Source organism: Kryptolebias marmoratus, linkage group LG16 (assembly GCF_001649575.2).
Source record: "Kryptolebias marmoratus isolate JLee-2015 linkage group LG16, ASM164957v2, whole genome shotgun sequence".
Taxonomy (NCBI): domain Eukaryota; kingdom Metazoa; phylum Chordata; class Actinopteri; order Cyprinodontiformes; family Rivulidae; genus Kryptolebias; species Kryptolebias marmoratus.
This window is the reverse complement of record NC_051445.1, coordinates 22,516,565-22,541,523: the sequence shown is the minus strand read 5'-3', so window position 1 is coordinate 22,541,523 and position 24,959 is coordinate 22,516,565. Positions and strand designations below refer to the sequence as shown.

The following is a 24,959-nucleotide window of genomic DNA, read 5'->3' as shown; positions in this document are numbered from 1 at the left end:
TCCTAATTTATTTATTTAATTTTTATTTTCTTATGTTTTTTTTTTTGCAGTCTAGCTCCTACTGCATACTTTGTGCAATTTTAGCTTTTTATATATCAAAATGTTCAGCTCATTCCACAAATGGCTGCTATGAACTTTGTTTTTGTAACTTTTATTCCTTTTTAAAATACAATATTTAACTTAATTTACAAATATTTTCTCCATAGAAGTGGATTTAAATCTCCTCAGGTTCATTAAAAACATTGTTTTCCTTGAAATCTGCTTTGGCAATCTGTTTTGACTTTTTGTGCCACTTTTAGCTTTAAACTAAAGTTTTGCAACTTTTTACCTTTTAATAACCATTTTGCTATATTTAGATTTTAGCTAATGTTTTGCAGCATTTAGTTTTAAGGTAAGGTTTTGCCACTTTTAGCTTTTACTAGCAAGCTGCTTCTTTCAGCTTTTAGTTACTGGTCTGCTTCTTTTAGCTTTAACAACTACATTTGACCTTTTACAACAAATTTCAGCAAAGTCATTCAGATCTCATCACTTACACTGAATTGTCACTGAAAATCATTCTAGTTTTATTTTTAAATAGTTAACTTTTTGAAGATTTTTTTGCAGGACACTTTCGGTTCTCTTGTAAAGACTCCTCAGAGTTTTACATGTTTGAGAAATATTCAAATGTTTCAAGTTTCCCTAAGTGCAATGGCTTTATATAATTAAAGGCTTAGCTTTCCTTGAAGGAATGCATATAGCTTGTTGCTTTTCATGACTTAATTTTAAACTGAGATCAAATGACAGGACTTTTGGTCAAATCTTAAAAATAATCTTATCTGCTCATGCAAATAAGCTTATCTCATAAAATACTGAAAGATCGTTTGCAGTCTGTTGGTGCTCAGCCTATGTGGTAGTCAAGTTTTAGCTCAACATCTGTAACAATGACTGACTCGTAACAATGTTGTGTTTTCTAAGGACAGTCAGTTGTGAGGGCCATCTTGAAATGGCTTGACCCCAAAAGGTAATTAGTTGTAGATGTACATCCAATGATTACTTTCTAAGAGTTTCATTAATATTCATCCTGCGGTTGATGAGATATTTTGCTATCAGGAAAAACAAATGAACACACATAAAGACACAGGCAAAACATTTGTTTTATAAAACTGGAGTAAAATTACCTCTCTGACTGGAGAATATTGGAAGACATTTTGAAGTGTGTTTCATTGGGAGCATTCCCCCACAGCTGCCATCACGACAGGCATGACCCACTGACTCATTGCATATGCTTTGACTATAATCAAATTCTTCAGTACACCTGTGTCTAGATGGGTGAGGCTCCATAACTGTGGGAACGATCTCTCAGCAGTCAAGCACTGAGGTGTAGAAGCATGTTCAGATAGTAAAAATACTGTACATTCCTTTTCATTGATCGTAGGTTATTGCTGTTGAGTGCATAGGAAGCGTTATGCCTTAAACCTAAATGACTTGTAGTAAAGTTTTGCTGTACGTGTTAACGGCCCATTTTATATTCACTTAAAGAATTGCTTTCTTGCCTTGCATGCTTAGACGGATCGTGCCAGATAATATCTAAACAGTGTTTGTAGACTCATTTATTAAAACTGTCTGAACAAGTATGTCTGATCCCAACAGATTAACTGCAATTTCCCAATATTGCTAGGCAAAGAATGCGGATATCAGTGGAATCATAATAACATACATTTAGGTATTTTACTGTATAAAGAATCTAACACCCTTTCTGCCTAAAATCTTGCATCATTCTGCTGGCCTTCCTACAGTTCAGTAATTCTTTTTTTATTACCCCCAAAACTTTACTTTTTGTATGGATCCCAAATTAATATCATGAGTTGCATTTTTTTTTTTTTTTTTTTGTCACGTGAACTTTTAAATTGTTGTTATCACATGAGTTGTGATTTCTGCAAATGGAGCCTGTCAGTTCCGCTCAAGGCTTAAAGCTCAACAACCTTTGAATCTTTTTCCCCCTGATAAGACTGAGAAAGCTCTGATCAGAAGTGGTGATTGTCTGTGTTGCTTTGATATTTTAGAATATTAGTGAATATTTGCCTTTTGCCATCTGTTTACAACAATGGTCCCCAAACCTTTCAGCTTCTGACTCACAGAATAACAGTGACAGACACTTATGATCCCAAATACTTTTGGCTGACAAACATCATTGTTAGACTAATTAAACAATGGACAACTTGATGTTTCATGTTCCCAACATTTGGAACAGATTAATGTTTGGAACCACTGGTTTACATCATTAAAGTTGTTTGTATTTAATGAGCACCAACCTAAGTGTGTTACAGCCAATCTTACTTTATTTTTACTCCATGTGGAGTAGAGAAGTTCTGACAACTTAATTAATAATTTATCAATTTTCAAGATTATTCTGAGCCTGCTGAATAATGTCACTAAAGCTAGCTTTTGTTGTCCCGTTTTATGTTGATGTTATTATTGTAAATGGCAACGTGACAACAAAATATACTCGTATAAGTGTTTCTATGCTGGATTTGTCCACAGTCAGGTGGTTGTTGTGATTATACTGTGGTGCCCTCTAGTGGTCAAACTCCTTCCATTCCTTTTGCCAGTGGAAAAAAAGACTTGTAACGTGTGAAGAACGGTGGCTTCCTGCGTGCGTCAGCGACAGGAAAATACAGTCATGACTAAGAGTCACTCACAGTTCCCTCTGAAGCATATGATACTTTCTGTTAGCACTTGTTGTCATAGAAACATTTCTCAACTTCCTTTTATTCCACAAATATATATATATATATGTATTCAGGCAGTTACTGAAACTAAGAAAGCAAAAATAAACACCACCTGTCATTAAGAAAGATCAGTACATTATAAGACAAATGAGAAATCCACAGTTTGTCATCTAAAATTGGAAATTGGACAGTTCCCTCCTGTGGCAGTTTTAACACATTCTATTAAAATCTGAATTTTTTTTAATAATCAGCTGTAGGTTTTATGTATTATCTTACATTTTATCTTTTTATTTTTTTAAAATAAAGTGTTGGATCTTTGTTTCTTACATTAAAACTAGATTAGCATAGATTTTCTATTTAGTAAGTTCTTTTGGCTGCTCCCTTCTTCAGGGGTCCAGCATTGCCTTCTAATCTTTACAGATTTGTTGATTTGAGTTTGTCATATGATCTGAAAACAGTTTTTTATTCAAGAACTCCCATGTCTTTGTTACATTTCTTTAATTTTGATCAGTGTAAGAGAAATATACTTTCATATAGTTTATCCCACAGATCCTGATTGTTTCAAACATGTCTTATTGCTCACACCTGCAGAGGGAGACATGGGCTTCTGTAAACATGACCTGCTGTGTGCGCGTCTCGCTGCAGCTCTTCCAGCCACTCCCAATAACTTTCCTTTCTGTTTGAGCTTGCAAAATGAAAGATTAGTACCAAACACCAGCCCAGATTTAGAACCCTTCACAGAGTCCCCTGCAGCTCAGTGGTGATCTGGTTTAAAACCCAGCTGCTGTGGGCTTTTCAAAGGGTTGTTTAGTCTGAGATCAATTGGATTTTCCGGTTTATCAGATCTAATTCTGACAGTTTTGTCTGAAGTCTGCTGTCGGGTTGGAGATCTATGAAAACTGGACATGGCGTCATGGTTTGGCTATGATAGCCCCGTGAATATTTTGAGAGCCAGTTTTAACTAATCATCCTACAAAGACAAAACAAAAACAAGCTGTATTATTGGGATTACATCAAGTAATTGACTCATATTTGACCATAGTTAACCATGTGTCTACATCAGCAGTCAAAAGATTTTGAAGGTCTCATAATATTTTACAAATACTTTTCTATAATGTTAATAAAATATTTAGAATTTCTTTCACATTTTAAATTATTTAACACAGGTATATTTGAAAGTTTAATCTCATTATTATTGTTTGACTTAAAAAAGCTTTAACTGACATCGAATGACCAGAATGTTTTTGTTTCTCATAGTTTTTTATTTAAACTATTAATATAAGCTGATAAAGAAGAAAAAAATTGTAAATTAGGTGTGCTTTTAAAGAATAAATAATTAAGGCTTACACGCAGAACAAAGGTAACGCATCAGTGCCCTTGATCTTAATGAATTCCAACCTTTGAACGGGCAATTGTCGTACCAGAGTATCCCGCCGGTGACATAACAGAAATGTGATCCAACATGGCTTCAGGTAGCAGGAGATAACCGGTCACCCTTTTTATCTTTATAGAACAAATTAGGAGATAATCTTGGGTGTGTGCTGTGCTGTTCTTAGTTTTATCAACAATGAAGAAATTCCCTGTACAATTTGTGACCACTTCATTCAGCAAACACTAAAACTGAGTTTACCAAGAAATCAAGGACTTAAATACAGCTGAGAAAATATTGGAATAGAGGAGATAATGAATGGAGGTATCCCTATATAAGAGGGTAAATCCTCTCTGCAGCTTTTGATCCTCTTTGATATAAGGTGTTTCCAGCCTTCCCTCTGTGTAAACTTGTATTTTTTTCTGCAGTTCAGCACCTTCAGAAACCATAATAACACATTCTTAGAATTCTTTTGACCTCTATTTTGTTTGTGTTGTTGTCTCCAAGTGCTTAAATACAGGTTGTTCTTTTTCCTAAGAGGCTGCGAGCTCAGCCGCTTCTTTGTTGCTGTAGATTAAAAACATTTCATCAAGAGCTTAACAAAAAGAGGTCTTAGATCATCAGCTTTAAGGACAAATTAATGTTCCTGCTCCATTTAACATAGATTCAATAAACTATTAGTAGTAGGTAGAAAAATGTCTGGAGACATTTTGAACAAAGCCAATGCAACTACGGGCAGAAATTCCAGCACGCATCAAGTTTCTTATTAAAGCCCATTAGTCATTTGGTAACCACACACTTGTGCCTCTCGCTGACGCACTTTGAAAAAAGACAGAAAAGCAGAGTAGAACCTAAGCCTCAATCAAACAGTTTATATGCAAAAAACTATAAGCTGTATTGAAAAGATTTCTGAACTCTTTAAAATGAATAAGAAGTGTAATGAAAATAAGAAGTTTCCTTGAAATTACCAAGTAAAATTCAGACCGCTTAAAAGTAAAACATTTTATGGCAAAATCTGAAAAAATCAGAAAACTTAAACTGTGATTTTAAAAAAACAAAAAACATAAAAGATATCAAAATACAAGTTCAGTTAGTAAAGTCCAACTGTCTGTGGTCCGTTTGTTCTTTGAGTGTATTTCCACTGTGTGGTGTGCCTGAAATATAGAGCTCCAAAAGGGGGCTGGGTTTTCTCACTCGTTTCCCTGAAACCCCATTGTTGTGTATGTGGAAAGGTTTGACAGATTCTTGAAACACAAACCAAATGTGCTTCCAAAAGTCATAGCACACTGTTCCTGACGGAGTTGCCTGTTTTTCATGCATTCTTTGTTTGGGTTTTCTAAAGCTGCAGGAGGGGTATCAAACTGAAAAAATGTGACAGAAGCAGAAAAGTAAGAGCTGAATGGTAATGAGTGATGTATTAATATCCTTAAATTTAGCAGGAAACACGTTAATGGAATTGTATTCCAAGGCAGGAATCACAGATAGTATTATATGTAAATCATGACTGAGTTGTAAAAATACTGATTTGATTGTGATGCAAACAAACTGTGAAAGGTTTTAGATAAAAAAAGTGCTGGTGGATAGAATCATCAGTCCAAGTTTTTGTTGGTCACTTCTTACTATAGTAATTATATCAAATACAGACCAACATTATAATATTTCAATGTGTTGTATAGTCTGAAGCCATGTTAGTGGTTTTGTGTGGCTGAAATTAGACTCAGTGGTGGTCTTTGAGTCGACACTGTATTGTTATTATCATGCACTATCCATCATTCATTTATACTGAATGACTCAGTGCATCTAAACCAGAACAGTGTCATTGCTAGTTTGTATTTCCAAAGTTAAGTCATTATTGGGGTGCTAATTTGTATCATTGTAAACAATTTGTCAAGCATTTAATTGTGAATTATCAAACTGGTGTTGGCACATGGCCTCCATGAAACAAACAAACACGTGTGTTGCTCTCTGGCTTGGTGAAAACCATAGATGCTTGTAAACTGTCAATCATATGGAACATCTTCACTCAGTTATCCTAAATATAACTTACATTTATTTAGCACACAATAACTGCTTTTCCTCCTGGCAGCATTGAGGTTTATTGTGTCATAAAGCATATTGGATAAAGCAAGTTTTTTAGAAAAGGAAGCACAAATATCCCCGTGCATCGTAAACAATGATCCAACCTCAAACCTGTCATATAGACAAGGAAACACTTTCTCCCCAGATTTTCACTCCACTCTCACTGCTCCCATTAAAAAGCCAGATCGTTCCATCTGGTTTTGATGAAGCCAGAAAAGGGAGCAGAGTAATAAGCATGTTGAGAACTTAATGATATGTCTCCTTTTAGGAGGAAACATCTCATGACTAAGACGTTCCACACTTTCCGCACCGCTGCTCTGTCCCCTTCTAGTGTTTCCCATGAGGTTCGGAAAGAAACGCTACGAGTAGGTGGAGATGCACGTTCCAGAACATCTACCTGTTCAGTCTTACATTAAAACCTGAGGAGACCTTTTTCCTATTTTATTGACATAACAACTGTTAAATTGGAAATGTAGTTTGACAATCAAAGTCTGTGAATTTGGTGTTTGTTTAAATTCCTGAACTCTTACAGATTTATTTGCTCGCCTCCATACCACACCTTAATTCCAAAGCTTGCCTAGACATTGCAGAACTACAAAGGTGTGTCTTCAGGTTCGTAAACGTGGCTTAAAATGAGTCAACACACACACACACGCCCTCACACACACAGATTCACTCACACTGACACATTTAATATCTTCGTGTTCATACAGGTTGTGCTAAAACTCTTCACTCAGGCAGAAAAAAAAGGATTTTTTTAATGCCTGTTAAAGTGAGACAAAGTAGGGTGGGGAAGTGAGGTATATAAGCACCCAGAGGCTGCAGGGCAGGCTGCAGCAGAGAAGAGACATGCTCTGTCTTTGCACAGTCATTCGAGGGAAACCTTATTAATGGGGTTTAGGAGAGGTTGTGAAAATAAGTCTTTTGTTTTTGATAAAATGAACAGATATGGGTCTTTGTTGCAGGACCTGGAGCTACAGCATGTACTGAAATCCAACTTTATTGTAAAAAAAAAAAATATGTATACATATATATATATATTTATACTTTTTTTTTAAAAAAGAGATTATGTTTATTTAAGGATTAATCCTGGACATGGAAATATCTTACCAATCAAACAGAAAATATTGACTTACACTAGCACTTCTATTACCAGTTGTGTTACATGTGGAAGACTGGTTTTATCATTCATCTGCAAAAAAGAAGCCTCTCCCAAAACTATTTTTGTTCCTTTTTTTAATTTCAATGAGTGACTCTTAATTTGAAATCCTTTTACAAATGATTAATCAGAGATGACTGTGACACTTTTCACCTTTTAAGGATCTCGCTGCATCTTTTTTCCTCCTTGACTCACATTATCTGTTAATTTAATCCTCATTTAATGTAATAAAAGATAATCAGTACTAACGTTTATGACATGGTATTGCACCCTGCAAGTCAGCTTGAGACTGTGTTGTATTGCGCAAACAGTCTAGTGATAGCATGCTCAGGTTACCACACCTCAGCCTCACCCGCCACTCCCCCTTCTTCCTTTTCTCTCACTGCAAGAGGAAGGGGTGGGTCTGTGGCCCTGCCCACCATGTCCTCCACACTCGAGCGTCACTAACTACACATTGCACATCACGCACAAGGACGGGGCCAGACTCTGTAGCCCACAGGCACCGTTTGCTGTGAAAGGAGCAGAGTGATTGGTAGAAAGAAACAAGAAGGAAATAGGGTAGAGCTGAAGCAAATGAGGGAGTGAGGAGGTTAAGAGACGATAAAAAGGGAAAGAAATCATAGGTTTGTGAAGCCTTTAGTGGATTTAGGCCACAGGACTGCATCCTCTGGGACGAACCGAGGGCCAGCAGCAGTCACAAGAACCACAGGAAGTCCTACTGAGAGGAAAACCAACAAAAAAATATCATTAAGAGTAATATTTTGTGAGCTGACCAACATTGACAATGAACAATCAGCAGCAGAGATACAGAAATTTCTCCATTGACAGCGTGGGCAGAGAACGGATGCCCTCTGATGAAAGTTATTATCAAGGGATGCTGAAGGCGACAGACGGCAGGAAAGGTAACAGCATGGTTCCAGTTAATGTAGAACTGCTTAACTGTAAGCGTGGAGCTTGAACTGTTTGTTGCTATGTGTGTGTGGAAAGCCACAGAGCAAGAATGAAGAGTTTTTCAAAGAAGAGGGCTGAATTAAGGTTACAGATTTTGAGAGCTTTAGAGACTTCACTGTTTAGTTTTAAAATTAGACTTGTATTGTTGTCACAGATGTGCACCATGTGCAGCACAATAATTTTATACAAAAGAAAGGTTTTCATTCTGGTTGGTACTGTTCCTGCAGTTTGGCCCACAGTAAAGGAGGAGACTCCCACCTAACGCATCAGCAGCTTCCTCTTTTTGTCTTAGACAGCAGTTCATTAGTCAGGTTTTGTTGTGTTGTTTGCATTTGCTTTGGTGTGAGTCAGTCGTAGCTACAGTCTGTTTGCCATCCGGTGTTTCCAAAATGCACGATGAGCTCATTTCTTTTTTTCTGTATTTTTAATTCACACTGTTCTGTTTTTTTTTTCCTGTGTAATTTATTAAGTTGTCACTTTATGAACCTTCCAGAGAATTCCGTAGTTAATTTAAGTCATCACACAGAACGGCCTTAAAATAACCGGACTCTAACCTTACCATCTGAAAAACAATATCTGATGATGAATTTGGAGTGATTGTGATATAAGTTTGTAGACTTTCACACAGGAGAGGGAAATTTGACTTTGAACAGCTACTTTGTTAGGTTTAGAAAAAAAAATTAAAAATATTTACCCTTTCACAATATTTATCACCATGTTACAAAAGGTCATTCTGAATTCCCAGAAACATCAAAATTACCTGAATGACAGCTCCCAGCTGTTATTTATTGTTGTGTTTTACAACAAGGACTAAGAGAGAAAACACTTAATGATGTTAGGGCGGGTTGGGTATTCATTAAATTTTCTTTGTGGTTAATTAAGCCGTTTCACCACAAAGAATGAAGCCTGGCATTAGGGAGAGCCCCACTCTCACATGTCAATACATGACAGCAAATACTCAAAGATTTACAATGAAGGGTTTTGTCGTGGTAAAACAGAAAATCATTAATTGTATCATATTGTATTATTTATAAAATATTACCTTTGCAGTACTAAAATGAAAATTGTACATGTTGCTTTTCTTATACTTTTATATTTACAGTAAAGATGATCTCCAAAAGTTTCCACTAAGTTGATATAAAATGTTAAAATAGATTAGAAAAAGAAAAAAAACAAGTATGATTAACAGTTTTTCTCACAATATAAATGTTAAAACTCGAATTGCTTTCATTGCTTTCATTGTGAAAGGATTGAATTACATTATTTTTTTAATACCTTTGCTACTCCTCCATGAAAATTGTTGTATTTGCTGCCATACTACCCCTTACTCCAACAAGGCAGCAACTCCAGAGGTTTATGTATTTATTTTCATACACAACATGGTCCTAACAGAACACGATGAGCCACAGGTCAAGATGCAGCATTTGTGGGAGTCCTCCATCTGCCCTCTTGAGGTGACCTCCCTAACTGGTTAGTCTGTTTGTGCCGCCTGTCATCAAATCTCCACTCGGAGTGACATTTAACCTCCCCCTTCATGGGTAGTCGAACCACAAGGGTCACATGCTTACACTTAGGACCCCCTCAGTTTAAATATAAATGGTTGCAAGGTTAAAGTTGTAGTGGCCGCCAAATGAGGTTTCCATGGCAAAGTTGTTCCGTAACACACTGACATTTGCTGGCTGCCACCAGAGAAAACAAACGTGCCCTCCGGGTGTGAATTTTATGCCGGTGTTGAATCAGTGTTCTTTGCTCTTCATTGCTGGGTGTGTCGGTGTGTGAAGGCAGTCAGATCACACCCTTAAATCAGATAAGACTGAAGACTTTGTGTTGTCCCTCTGACATGTGGACATCGTCACTTCTTTAATTTGACTCACTGAAGGGAAGGTCTCCAGCGAGACAGTAACTTGGTTCTTGAAGCTGACTGTCACGTGCCTTTGGTTGTCTGAAACTGCTGAATAAATCTTACTTGTGAAGCACTTTGAGCAATGTCATTTGAGCTAGAAACAGACAGATTCACAGCGCCAGTAAAAAATGCTGCTGAAACACACCTTGTGGTTTTTGCCCGAACATCATAACACTAGGTGATAATGTCCCTGTTTGTTGTCTTAGTGGGTGTGTTCAACATCCACATCTTGTTCTTACTTGCTGGGAAACTTCTCCCTCCTAAAAGTTGTATCAGACCGTGTTCCAGTCACACAGTTTACCGTCACACTCCTAAAATTAGAGATCATCTTCGCAAAGAAATCTCTTCATCTCTGTGTTCCTTCTCAGGACGCAGACGGCAGCATGTCGAGCGGTAAAATATGACTGAGGTAGAAAAAAAAAAAAACCCAGACAATTAAAGTTCATCTGCCAACATGATGTGGCTTGAGTCGTATGCAGGTGTGCACAAGAGCGAGAGGTGTTTTTCCACCCTGTGATAAATTATGTTTGCCCCACAAAAATAAAACGAGTCTGGTGTTTTTAGTCTCTTTTGTTCATGATGTAAAAACAGAGAAACTCCCTCTAAAGGAATATTACGGTAACACACCTGATATTCCGTATGGTTATTTTTTTTTTTTCAGTCTTCCAGTTTGTGTCTGATATTAATAAATTGTGTTGTTTCTGTGTTGCAGATGAACGAGATCGAGTACAAAAGAAGACCTTCACAAAATGGGTTAACAAGCACCTGATAAAGGTAAGAACCTGTCTATCTGCATCTAAAGCACAGAAACTAACACATGTCTGCATGCATGAAGGTGAAGTCAGATCTCGTTGTCTGCTTTCCTAAACAACAAACCCCGTGGTTATCGATCAGTTAATCTGCCTCAAGTTAAAAAAAAAAACAAAAAACATAATAAAAAGCAAATACTTAGTTGGAAGTCATTGTCCCTGTTTGAGTTTAAATGCAAGATGTCAAGATGTTTGGGCTAATTTTTAATAAATATTGATATTTTATACTTAGAGCAGGGGTGTCAAACTCAGTTACACAAAATTTAAAATTTGGTCTTAGTCAACGATCCATCTCTAAATTTTAAATATGCATATTTTATTTTATTTTTTACATTTTGAATAAAGGCATACATTAAGTTTATTTTTTAGATATATTATTTCAAATTAATCATAGAAAAATAATAAACTCATTTTAGTTAGAACAAAACACCATTAGAAACATGCAGCTAGTAATATTTGACTTTAAAATAATAAAAAAAAACACAAAAAAAGAAAATAGACATTTAAGCAGGCTCCCAGTTGTTCTGCTACACATTAGCTCCTCTAACATCTTTTTTTTTTGGCTGCAATTTTATCTGCGAAGACTTTAATTGGTCCTGTTTGGGTGTTCGTAGTTATTTTTTCCTTGTCAAAATCAACTAAATTACAACTAATTACTCTGACTGATGAATTGTCTTAAATTACTTTAATTGCTGTTTCAAAAAGAAGAGTTTGGTTTGTGTGTTTTTTTTAATCATGGGAATTCATTAGCAGTAGATTAAAAGGACACCTGAACAAAAACAAACAGTTGCTGACCTTTGTTTTTAAACTTGTTGTGGCAGTAGAATCATTTCTCATCTGGTCCAATGGAGACATTTTTCAAAGCAGTCCATCATTAAACTAATATAATTCATCACTCACCTGTTCACTGTAACCATCTCTGCACAAATTATTACCCACATCCCACCCCACTCTTAGATAAAAATACATTAACTGGTCAGTCACAGTTCACTGTGATCAGGATGCTGCCTGTCATCAAGATGAAAGACTTAATAAACCATCTAATAACACTCATCTACCCTCACCTACTTTAGTCTTTATTCTCAAACTGGACTCTGAAAGCCTACCAATGCATCAGTCATTCAGGAGGTAAAAAGGTCAGGAGAGGAGTCAAGGGAGACCCTACTCCACACCCTGGAGTTCCTCATTAAAGCTGAAAAAGTGACAACGCCCCTGTCTTAAAGCAGTAAAATATTCCTCCCAGGGAACTCTCTTTGGCAGCAGTGTATTCACAGCTTTGTGACACGAAGGGCTATAATTTCTAAATTCAGCTCACAGACATAGGCCCTTTCATTTCTTTCAAATGGAACAAGAGGGGGGGAAAAAAGGCACAGAGAGTGTTATCTTTTCCATGACTGTGTGTGTTAGCATGTTTTGCTGCCCCTGTATTGGAACATGCTGCTGCAGTGACTCCTTTTTGTTCCTCTAAAGTGTTCACTGTGAATGTTGAACGGCAAATCAAACATCTGGACTCACTTAGCTCCCTCTGTGAAGGCAAACTCTGTCCCGGCCCCAAAGCCCACAGTGGTTGACGCTAACACTACCACATGTGCTGCACAGACTCCCGGGTTTGGGTGGTACCTGCTTTCATACCCGCCTTACGCTGAGAGGCATGCATGGCCTGTTTCACAAGCTTTCATGTCAGCATTGTTGTAACATCTACAGTCAACTGTCAGAGATATGAAACAGTAAAAAGATTTGGGTACGGCAGGGAAAGTGTTAACTCGAAGGCTGGATATGAAAGACTGCTGGGCAAGGTTTAACTGGTGTTAAACTGATTTAATGACTTAATGGTTGACTTGGTGGGCAACAGACTATAGGTATGTCGCAGCCCTGAAAAGCTGGAAAGGGCCCTTAAATGTTCTCCCCTTCTCCATAAATCTCCTCTGGTTGCGTATGAGAAAGTGGAATGTCAGTCCAGCTGCAGAATGAGAATCTGTTTTTTGTAGTTTTCTTGAAAAATAAAATAAAGCTTTGTCCACATTGCTCCTGAAAGCTTTAAAAACAGAGACTTTCTGCAGTCTTTGTACCTCCTGTCAACAAAAATGGAATTCTTGGTGAGAAAAAAACAGATTTTTTTTTTAAACACTTCTCAAGTGGAAATTTGTAAAATTTTGTTTTGGGTGCATCTGTGTGAGTTACAAATATGGAGCTTTTCAAAAACAATGACCTATCAGCTTATTTGAACATTATAAATTTGTGTTTTAGGAATAAAATTAACAATTACGCTATTTTTCATTTCTGTTTCTGCAGTTGTCTTACATTATCCTGATTCTGTCATCATTAAACTTCGATTGTGTGTTGAAATGGTTAATAACTGAGATGAAAAAAAAGAGAGAATTTGATTTTTGGAAAAATCTTTAGCCAGTCTCAAGATGTTGTTTCTCTGAGTGTTAATACCTCACCTAGTGGTGTGACATCAGTATTTCAGTGTTTTTGTTAGACTTGTGTGGATGGAAACGGACAAAAATAGCAGCTAAAAATATCCAGGTTAGTGTAGGCAGCGCCTCAAGTTGTTGTAAATTGAATTTCTATCAGTTTATGAGTCTGTGAAGTTAGGAGAAATTGTATAAAAAGGGGTTAAAGTTATGTAAAAAACTAAAACATAAAGTAATAAGGGTGTGAAAACACCACTGGATGTGTTGTAAGGATTTTTGCCTCAAAGCTTTTATAATGCAGTTCATTTTGACTCTTTCTTTCAGCAGCTGATCCCGTAGATCACATCTGCTGTGTCTCTGTTACAGAGAACAGTAATTAAAGGCTGGTGATAGATGGTTCTTTGCTCAGTGGAGGACTAAATACTAGTCAATAGACTGTTTATATCTCTCAAAATGCAACGCCTGTACTAAGCAAAATAGCAAACATGTATCATGTGGCTCATCGGCATGGGATTTATGACTTTTGTGCTCGCTTAGAGAGTTCACTTCAACGGTTTCATTTTCCCAGCATGCTATGTTCTTTTGAAGAGCGGTTTTGGAGTGTAAACAGCAAACTCTGGTGGCCACATTTCGTATTGCTTAATAAAACATTTTCTGTTGACTTTACAGACAGAAATAAACGTATTAAAAGAACTACATCATTTACCTACCTTCTCAACATAAATCAACCACAGCTGTAATGATGCTAGGAATATTGACATTTTAGAGCAAATGCCTTCATGTCCTGGCAATACTTCACTGACTTTTATCAAGAAACTGGATCTTTAAATAAGCCTAATTATTTTGTGTTTCTTTCCATCACTCTCCTCCTCTAAGCATTGGAAGGTAGAGGTAGGTAACTGCACGCTAGTAAAGAACTGTGTGTGTGTCAGTATCTTTCTTGCATGAAGACAGTCCCATTCCTCAGTGGTTTTGTCCCCATTCTCTCTCTCGACCCAGGCTCTAGTTTCCTGGCACCTCCTCAACTTTTTTTTCTTCCCTTGCTTCATTGTACGGTTTCAGCTGCACCACACCTTTGCTGTGTGAATACTGATTTCAGTCCAGCTTGTTTGAATGTTAAATTCAAAACATACATCCATCTTTTAGTGAGTTTTATGCTCACCTTAATTTCACCTTCAGATTAGTCTCTCTATTTTTTTGGAGTCTTATCCATCACTTCTCAGGGTTGGCAGCTGCTGTTTGACATCTGGAGCTGAAGTCAGGCGTGGTTCCTTAAGGCCATGCATTCCTGACTTGTGTAGAGTCGTATTTGTTCACTGGATGCTCTGAGCACTGCAGAAAATTAACACGGCTGCTGCTGAAAATAGTTGTAGTCAAAGTTTTTGCCATCATGTTTTTTATTTTAGGTGTCAAACAGTGACTGCAAAGATGTTGCAAAGGCAAAAAATATGCATTACTTTCTTTTGAATTCATTATAAACTTTTGAGAATGATACGTTATTTTAAGCACCTTTTCTGTTTTTTTGTACAAAATACATTCTAAAATTTCTAAAGACTCAATACAAATAGAGATTGACCAAGTGAGTTAAAGTTGTCATAACTACATCTGCTGAATTGAAAACTAAATTTGTTTCTTGGTTCTTTTATCTCCTTGTGACATGTCCTCTGCTGTGTTTCCCTTTTCCCATGTCAGACGCAGCGTCACGTCTCCGATCTGTACGAAGATCTTCGCGATGGACATAACCTGATCTCCCTGTTGGAGGTGCTGTCTGGGGAGACACTGGTGAGCTCAGCTTTGACATCCAACCTTTATTTGCCACAGAACAATGCGCCTGAGCTATGCATCTTTTTTACCTCAGCCATCCTCTAAAAGCCAGGCTTAATCCTGATTCATTACAAAAGGAAAGTTTATCTTTAAGTGACCTGAAACGCAATTCCTGTGGGAACAAATTGGAAAACATCGCAGCCAAGTTGTAAGCGGAATAACCTGGGCTGAGCCTGGCTAAACAAAGAGAAATACTCAAGGCTACAATCAGTTTCTCTTTATTTCACTTGCCATCTTTTTTGATTTATTTTGCTTTATCTGATTTTGTTTTATTGACCTCAATGCCTGATGTTTCTACAATAATGCCAAAGTCAGCAACAGGCAGTTGGTATTTTGCGTCTTGGGAATCAGAAGCTTCTCTGCTGCTGCTGCTGTACTTCATCACTCCTAACATCAGCTCCAGCTCTGCTCTTCCTCTGTATGCTTCCATAACTGTGACTTATTAACTTCACTTTGTTCTGTTCATGTGTATGGGAGACATACTCTAGTTTGATCCACAGTTGTTCTCTGCTCCTCTTTCTCCTGTTCCTCTTCTTTCTCATTTTCCTTTCTTTAACCCTTTGTGCTCTGATCTCTGCTGTCTGGCCTTCGCCTGCTTTCCTTCACGTTTTGCTCGCTCGGGTTAGCCGAGGGAGAGGGACATGGTCAGGAGCGTTCGGTTGGTGAGTGGCTTTGTTACTTACAGTTCTCAACCTGTTTTTGTATTATCTTCCACTGTAGCAGTGATTTGGCTCTGCATGGCATCCATGGATCTCCATCATGGTGATTCATCCTCATGTGGCATTTTATTTCTTTCAAAGATGATCTTTAAGCATGTAGCCGCTGAAAAAATATAAAAATATTTTCTTTTGACTGTCTAGGGAGTTTGTTCTTTAGTTCAGCATTACTTACTGCATTATTACATATTGCACATTCAATAGTTTTGATTTATATATGACAATTTAAAAAGTAAATTAAACATTATGCATATAAAGCATATCTTCGATTGTATTTAATTGCTTCCCTAATTTTTCCTTTGCATGGATTATTGGTAAACAACAAAACTAATTTAGAGAAAGATTATGTTTACGATCAGAAATTTGTAAGATTTTCTTGATATTTCTTTAAATTTTTATATTTACACAAAATGTCTATTTGTTTTTCCTTTTTCTGCCCTTTGGTCCTTTTTTTTGTTCTTTTTCTTCTATCAGTATATAAAACAAGCCATCTTTGATAGTGGTGCCATTGCCAGGAGCCCAAACTGTAACTATTGCTTCTTTTTTCTCCTCCTCAGCCGAGAGAGAAAGGCCGTATGCGCTTCCACAAACTGCAGAATGTACAGATAGCACTGGACTTCCTCAAACACCGGCAGGTACGATGCTCAAAATAACCATTAAATGACATCTGATTATGCTTGATAATTAAGAGAATCAAACGGTTGTTGTTTTTCCTCAGGTCAAGCTGGTTAACATCAGAAATGACGACATAGCTGATGGTAACCCCAAGTTGACCCTGGGGTTGATATGGACCATCATCCTCCACTTCCAGGTCTCCTCGTCTGTCAGTGTTGTGTTCCATTATTTTATTACTCTTATCTACTGTCTCTGGGATCACAGCTGCTGTTTCCTCATCTCACTGGAACCAATCAGAATGGACTGGGCTCTTCACATCTCCTCTCTAAAGACATTGTCTAATTAGAACATGTTCATTTTAAACACATTCTTAGAAGTAACACACTAACATCACACTCATTGCTTTAGCTCCATTGGAACTGTAAGCAAAAGAAACAACACACCAACAGGGAGTGTTCGTGTGAGTCACTTTCTCCCACTTTCCCCGAAGGGGAGGGTGTGTCCTGTGGAGTATCCAACATGTTGGTGTCACACCCCAGTTTCTCTGGCCTTTTCATGCTTTTACTTTGTGTGCCAAGAGTTGCCAGGCAGGAATCCCTGGATATCAGCCTGATGGTCTCATCTTGAGAACTGTAAAATGAACTAACAACAATAAAATCAACAGTTTGGCTTTAAATTCCAAAAAGGTTTGCAAAGCCTGGGACCTGCTCATGAAATCATTCACTAAAGACACTGATGTGCCCTGTAGATACAGCATCTTTATACTTTATACAATAGAGAATAAAAGGAGACAGCTGGGATGTGGTTGCCGGTGAGTCATAAAGGCTCACTATCAAAGGTTATTGGAATAAAATGTCCCTCTATTCACATAATGCCGAGCTAAATCCCACAGGCTAATTATCCCAAAGTGAGTAAATCTGTATGTAAAAAGATGATGAGAAGCAGTGATATTATCCCCAAATGTAAACTCATCTGGATGCCAGAGACACCATGTTATTTATTTTTCAACCAGACTACGCATTTATCTTAATGCATCCTCTCGTTGTGTAATTAAGTTCACAGAATCCAAATATAAAAACACACTAAAAAGTAGTCAATAAATAATTAGAGCAATAAACAGAAAATAATCTTTAAAGATAACTCTTGAGGTGTTGTAATTGGTATCTTTTGGTTTCCACTAATGACTAAATTTTTCCAAAATATACAGTACCTGTGAATGCGCTGCCTGGTAATGAGTTAACATATTTGTGTGTGCGCGATGTGTCAGATCTCAGATATTCAGGTCAACGGTCAGTCAGAGGACATGACAGCCAAAGAGAAGCTGCTGCTCTGGTCTCAGAGGGTGACAGGTGGCTACCAGGGCATCCGCTGTGACAATTTCACCACCAGCTGGAGGGACGGCAAACTCTTCAACGCTGTCATACACAAGCACTTGTAAGCATGGAAAATTATTTCCCCCTTATCTATATCAAATGAAATGTTAAAGAAGCACAAAAAGGAAGCTGTGCTGCAAGTCACTGTACTAGCATGCTCTGTCTTTTGTTGTTTATATAGTTTATATATGTACCCCATGGCACTTCCACATCAACACACTAACAGGCTTTCCTTCCATGTTTTTGCAGTGCCATGTTCATTCATAAGTTTAGTGTAATTTTCAGTCAGGGGAGTGGGAGCTTGGAATGCATTCAGATGTCAAATTACACATCATGCACCAGTTTAAACCTGCTCTTTAATTAAAATCAGATCTGTCTTGACAAGGAAGGGTTTACTGCTTAAGTAATTTTATATGTGACAACAGTGTCCTGACTATTTCCTGATTTTATGACCAATGCATTTGAAGGAGAGCAAGACTTGGCCTTGTCTACACTAGAATGTTTGTTTTTTTTAAATATGAAGACTTTCTTCAGCGTTTGTGCCTCTTGTTCACATACAGTTGGAATTAAAGAAAAAAAACTTTGTCTTTGATATACCTATGTGAACTCAAATTAGGGAGATTTTTAGAAGTAATTTTATAGCAGCCTATTTTGTGTATATCCATTATCACTTTGTGTTCTAGAAACTAAAACAGCAATGAAGCTGTTTTCAGTATCAAAGAAAAAAAAAAACATTCCAAAAGAAGATTGTTCTTTCTCTTTATTTTGACGTCGTGAATGTGAACATTTTCGCCACCTAGTGATGTGGTGTGGGAATTTCAGAGATTTTTTTAAAAAAATGTGTGGAGATTTTTTTTTTTTTTTAAATGAAAGAAAAACAAAGTTCAAATATCTGGAGTAGTATAGACAGGGCCTTAGTGGTGTAATGTAGCTTTATGGGTAAAGAACCTTCAAATATTCCCCACTTGTTCCAACATACTAAAATTTAAATAGAAAAGTACTTTTTTTACTTCAGTATGAAAACATGTCTTTTTCTGACTTACTTTAAAATGTTTTGCTGTGACCCAATATCTAGTAATGCCACTTGATAGTATTTATGTTATGCTGCACTTCACTGGGTACATGTGTTTTTCATGTTAGAAACTATGGCTGGATGTTGGCTATGGAGGATTCTGTACTGCCTTTGCCAGTTTGTTAAGAATCTTTAATCTTTAATCATTTAGAAAAGCAGAATAAACTGGTGGAAATCAAGTAATGGAAAATCAAATCCCTAGCTTACGCTGTTGTATCCTAAATATGCTGATGATCCTTAGTGGTTGGATGCTGTTTTGTGTGTTAGCATCCTGGGAGGTGAATGTGCATTCATTTCTCAGGAAGCTTTGACAGTGTAGATAATCAGTGGTTCGTTTTAGAACAGTGGTGTTCATGTAAAATCCCAAGCAAACAGGAGAAAAAAAGGATTAGAGAATTGTTTGCATGACTTTTTAGCTATTATAATATAAGAGAAAGCTATACCTGCAGGGGCAGGTTTTCTTAAACAGGAACCTCTACCTGTAACCTTTTTTTTTTTGAGACTTGAGGCTGGCTCAGTGCTGCTTTTCATAAAGGTCAGGGGTGTGGTGTCTGTGGGCGTAACTGTAGAACGCTGTCTGCTGCATGAAAACTGTGGCACTACTTTGTTTCGAGGCATATGTCAGGGCAAACTGGAGCAGAATGTGTTCGTTCAGGGAATTCAAGATTTTTTTTTGACAGTTTGTGCGAGTCTCTGATCTGGATCCAAAAACCTACAGCTGAATTTTAAGTTTCATATAACCTGGATCAAAGAACGGGAACTTTTTTTTTTCATCTTTATCAATCCAACAGAAGGTTCCAGAGAAGATTCAGACGATGCAGGACTTCTGAAACAACACCAGGATGGATTTACATGCGTTAATCATGAAGTTCTTTGAATGAATACATACATTTGTACCTAGAACTGTTTCAGCAGTCTCTCTTTACTCACGACTGAGGATCATCCTGGACTTATTAAAATGCTCAGTATAAAAAGGAAGTCTAAACAGAGGAAGGGAAGCCGGAGCTTTATTCGTGGAGTGTCGGCATCCACCAGTAATGCTGATGACCGTGTGGTCATGCTGTGTGAGGAGATTCCATCCGAGGCATCCTCCTTCGACTCGGGCCGGGGATCTCATAGCTCTGGAGCCCGCTCGATCAGCGAAGAACCGGGCCATGGATGGAGGTCTCGTAGTTTTCATGGAAGAGAGCACCAAACCATGAGCAGTTTATCGAGACCAATAAAACAGTACTCTGTTAGAGAAGTCCGCCATGTGCCATCCTCTCCTGTGTATGGACAGAACCCTGGCTATTCCACTCTTCATATCCAAGATCTGTATGAGACTACACACTGCCTTTACTTTCTAATGTCAGAATGATTACTGCAGATATATTTGATTTTGAGGATTAGAAAAATGCATTTAAAATCACTCTGATTATATAATAATGTGATTTAAAGCAGTGTAAGAGTTAACTTTGGATGAATAATTAATGGGATGAGGTTATGCGATCCAGTCAAGCATTCTGTTCTGTACTCTAGAGACTTGAACTTTTGTCTCTTCTTGGAGTCAAGCCGTGGCTGGTTGCTCACTTAAAACGTGTCAGCCTTGATTCTGTTAGCTGCTCAGTAAATTACATTCCACCTATAGAGGCTCTGACATGTGCCAGGAAGAGTCAAACACCCAGAGGACAAAAAGGCAGGTGCTCATGTAGGTTTTCCGAGCAGGTGAACAGGTTGGCTCCTTTACGGCATTTAGCCATTGGCAGAAAAATTTTAAAAAACCTCTGCTGCTGTCATATACTTAAACTATGCAGGATGATGAGCTGCATTAGTTCTGCCAATGGATTAATTAAAACAAAATGCATGTGGGATTGACATTTGTGGTTTTATTGTGATGTGTGGTCATTTGTAAATTCAAAGAATACATTAGTCTTATGTTCCTTTCTATTGCAGTTTTGCAGTTGCTAAAAGTCAAATGGATCTAGTTAAGCTTCATTGCCAAAGGGCTAAAGAGTATCATAAAAACAAGTGCTTAAAAACGTTACTGAAATTTCTCATGATGAACTGAAAAAAGAAATGTAAAAAACTGTTCAACTTTTTTCCACTTCAAATGATCTTACCCCTGTCAACAAGAGCCTGTTTGTGATCTGTTGTATTTTGTGTTTACCAGCCCCAGACTCATCGACATGGGCAGAGTGTACCAACAGACCAACCATGAGAACCTTGAACAGGCTTTTAGTGTGGCTGAGAGAGACCTGGGAGTTACCCGCCTCCTGGACCCTGAAGGTACGACTGTCCACTGCCAATTTAAACATAACCAGGAGTACATTTTGTTGAAGGAGATGCCATTTAACATAATGTTATTTGATCCTTTCAGATGTTGATGTCTCACACCCTGATGAGAAGTCAATCATCACTTATGTGTCATCCTTATATGATGTTATGCCTCGTATCGATGTCCATGACGGTCTCAGAGCAAATGTAAGCAGACTGATTTGTTAGAATGATTAAGATTTTAGGTTTAGCTGAGCTTTGGCTTTCTGAAATGTCTATTGCATTTTATATGACAAAAGTATCTCAAGAACAACAGTAGAGATGAGAGTTCAACATGGAGTGGTCCTCTTTTTCCAATTTAAGTCAAAGTGATTTATCAGCCATTTTGAAGCAGGGTTATGTGGAAAGATTAACACAAAGTTTAAGACTAACAGGACCGATAAGCTAAGGGCTAGACTGAACACAGCCCAGACCAAAGTGGATTGCTGCCATTCTGAAACTTTTCCCTTCTCCAAGGTTTTATAGCTGCTCATGTGAACACAGTTTTAGGAGCCTTTACACATTTATGTCCATGTAATGTGATGTAACAATGTAACAGTGTTCACATGAACTTCTGTTAAATTTTTGAGATTGAAGCTATTTTAAGTAATCCACTTTGGTCTTGGCTCCAATTAGACTAGCCATTACTTCATCAGTCCTGATAGACCTAAACTCTGTTTCTCCAAACTGAGGTTTTCCAAAGAGCTGTCTACAACAGGTAAGATAATAATTCTTTATAACCTTTCCACAGAATCTCGATTCAAAATGACTGATAATTTTATTCTTAAGGATTACCTAAATATATGTGATCTACACTTATATTTTGAATATGTTTCTCTTAATTGTACTTATAGGAATGCCTGCATATACATGTAATCTGAAAAGTCTTGAAAAATATGCTACCCTCCATGTTTCACTATTGTCTCCCCGTTCACCAGTCCCCTTCCTTAAACACAACTTGTGGATTGTTGCTACCTAATTGAATTCAGGGTGGTGTGCGATTGACGAAAATGGGGATGCCAGAGAATGAGAGCCCTTCTGTTTGTTGTTGTCCAACTCTCATAAGTCTCTCTGGTGTGTTCCCTGCAGGAGCTGGAGCTGCGTTGGCAGGAATACTACGAACTGGTGACCATTCTGCTCCAGTGGATCCGCCACCATGTCACCATCTTTGAAGAGAGACGGTTTCCTGTCAGTTATGAGGAGACAGAGGTGAGTCAAAATGCAAATGGTATCGTATATTGTTAGTGTGTTTCCAGGACAGACATTTTGTTGAAGATAGTTTTACATCAAAACAAGTCTGAAAAACAGTTGTTTTTCATGTTCACTAAACAAAAATATGTATTATAAATTTGAATAGTGAAAAAGTGGTTTTGTTGGCTATTCATTGTTGGAACACTCTTTTATGCAGTCTGGCTGAGGGCAGATAAAGGAAAGTGTTTTCACAGGTATTGTTGTAATGTAGGTGGGGCAGTGCTGGTGCTGAGAAACTGCATCTGAACTATTTGATCTAATCCTCACGAGTTCCACCGCTTTCATTCCACCAGTCTGCCAGTGCTGTAAAAAAAACTGTAGCGAGAATTAGATATTTTTACTTTATTCTCAGTCTCATTAATAAGAGAAAGATATCATCCAAAGAAGTGAGTTTGAAAGGACTTTTTTAAAAACACTTAAATCTTCCACACTTTACTTTGTTTTGCTTTTCATGGCAAAGAAAAGATGTGACTCTGTTTTAGGCTTGATTGAATTTACACCAGTCATGGGAACATGCGCTGATGAGGTCAGTCCTTTCAGAGGAGCGGGGATATATTACCCTACTGTTTACTGGGCAATATTTACCTGATCGAATGAGAAATTATTAAGTTGCCAATGTAAATGTTGTGTGTGCATGTTTCTGTATTCAGCTTCTCTGGCGTCAGTTTTTGAAGTTCAAGGAAACAGAGCTGCCGGTGAAAGAGACAGACAAGAATCACTCCAAACAAATCTACCAGACGTTTGAGGCAAGCCAATCCTCTCTTTTGTTTGTTTTATTTTTGTTCTTTCCTATACACAATCACCTAACCATGCACAATTAACAAAGTTACCAAACCTCCATTGTCCACAGAGTGCAGTGCATGCAGGTCAGGTGAAGGTCCCTACAGGCTACCATCCCATTGATGTGGAGAAAGAGTGGGGTCGACTCCACGTGGCCATCCTCGAGAGAGAGCGACTGCTGAGGATTGAGTTTGACAGGTCAGGACAGTGGCAGATATGGAACTATTTAATTTATCTTTACTCTGCTCTGAATCATTTGAATCCACTCTCCCCTTGGCAAGGAATGTAGTGTTAACAAGTTAGAGCAGTGCAGAAATAAATCAGACACTGCATCAAGAAAAAAACACTGAAGATACCTTTAACTGTTTCCAGTTGACTGATTCAGAGGAATCCACAATATAAACATGTATTATCAGGAACAAAACAATGTGAAACATAATAATAGACATATATACTTCATTTAGCTAAATGTAAAAGTAGTGTTCTTTAAAGGAATGCATATCACCTGCAATACTGCGTGCCAAAGTTTTAAACAACGATGCCACGCGATTTGTTAAAGCTCAAAGTATATGTTGGGTATGACTCTCACCTACTACTGCTCCAAAGTTTAGCTCAATATCTGTAGGAAAACAAAATAATAAAAACAGTAACTTTTTTTTTTACTGATCTATAGCCATTCTTATGTTTGCTACAGTCAATTAGCTGTGGTGGCCATTTTAAATCAGGTTGACTACAAAAGTTAATCAGTTGTAGATGTTCATCTAATGATACCTTTCTGAGAGTTTTATTAAAATCTGTCCAGTGGTTCATGAGACTTTAGCTAACAGGCACACATGCCTTTCATGGCGGTGGTGGATAATAACATGAGTTCCTTAAAGAAAACAAGACTGAGCTGATCTAATTTAAATAAGAAGGAGAAAAAAAAAAGCGCCTCATTGTGGTATTTGAACGTAAAGCAGTAATAAGGTGCCAGAGACGTGACGTATACTGCAGCTAACCTTGGCTTTTTAGTTTCTTAAATTTGCTGCTTTGCTACTGAGGTTACGCCCTTGAGGAAATAACTAAATCACAAAAACCTTTGCCAGTTAAATATTTTTCACTCACTATATTTCAATGAAAACTGCATTTGTTTGTTGGTTTGTAACATAATGAGATATGATTCAATATGACTGAATAGACAGAGACACAATACATGAATATTTGTTTCATTTAGAGTAATAACGGAGTGAGATGTTTATTCGAAGGATGGAAAAGTTAGTTTCAATCTTAGTTTCTACAAGGCAGAGTACTGCTAGGGAGAATGTAGCTTTTAAAACATATGGTTTTGTAACTGAGCCTCAACCAATAAAGTATTTACTGTAAGTGTTCTGACTGGCATGTTAGCTTTGACCTTGTGTTATGTGACAGTGTTTTCAGTCCTAGAAATGTCCAGGAGGGCTGTAGATAAATGATGATTACAATATAGTTTTGCTTCATTGGGCTTAATTTTATTTCATTTGTTCCTTTGACATCCAGACTTGAAAGGCTCCAGAGGATTTTCACTAAAATCCAGATGGAGTCGGGAGTGTGTGATGATCAGCTCACTCACCTGGAGACCATGCTGCAGAAGGTAAACACCTCTTTCTTTATAGTTAACCAGTG

At 37.5% G+C, this 24,959-nt stretch overlaps 1 protein-coding gene across 1 annotated transcript in view; it reads left to right on the top strand.

The window, feature by feature from the left end:
* The window catches only part of LOC108234170 (plectin), a 98,749-nt gene that overhangs the window by 15,961 nt on the left and 57,829 nt on the right, over positions 1–24,959 (top strand). The window contains exons 2-12 of the mRNA XM_037980331.1: positions 10,882–10,943; positions 15,088–15,177; positions 16,493–16,570; positions 16,654–16,746; positions 17,818–17,984; positions 21,145–21,260; positions 21,352–21,455; positions 22,377–22,496; positions 23,189–23,284; positions 23,389–23,516; positions 24,834–24,927. Of these exons, the coding sequence (XP_037836259.1) occupies positions 10,882–10,943; positions 15,088–15,177; positions 16,493–16,570; positions 16,654–16,746; positions 17,818–17,984; positions 21,145–21,260; positions 21,352–21,455; positions 22,377–22,496; positions 23,189–23,284; positions 23,389–23,516; positions 24,834–24,927 (1,148 nt within the window). The remainder of the gene's footprint in view (positions 1–10,881; positions 10,944–15,087; positions 15,178–16,492; positions 16,571–16,653; positions 16,747–17,817; positions 17,985–21,144; positions 21,261–21,351; positions 21,456–22,376; positions 22,497–23,188; positions 23,285–23,388; positions 23,517–24,833; positions 24,928–24,959) is intronic.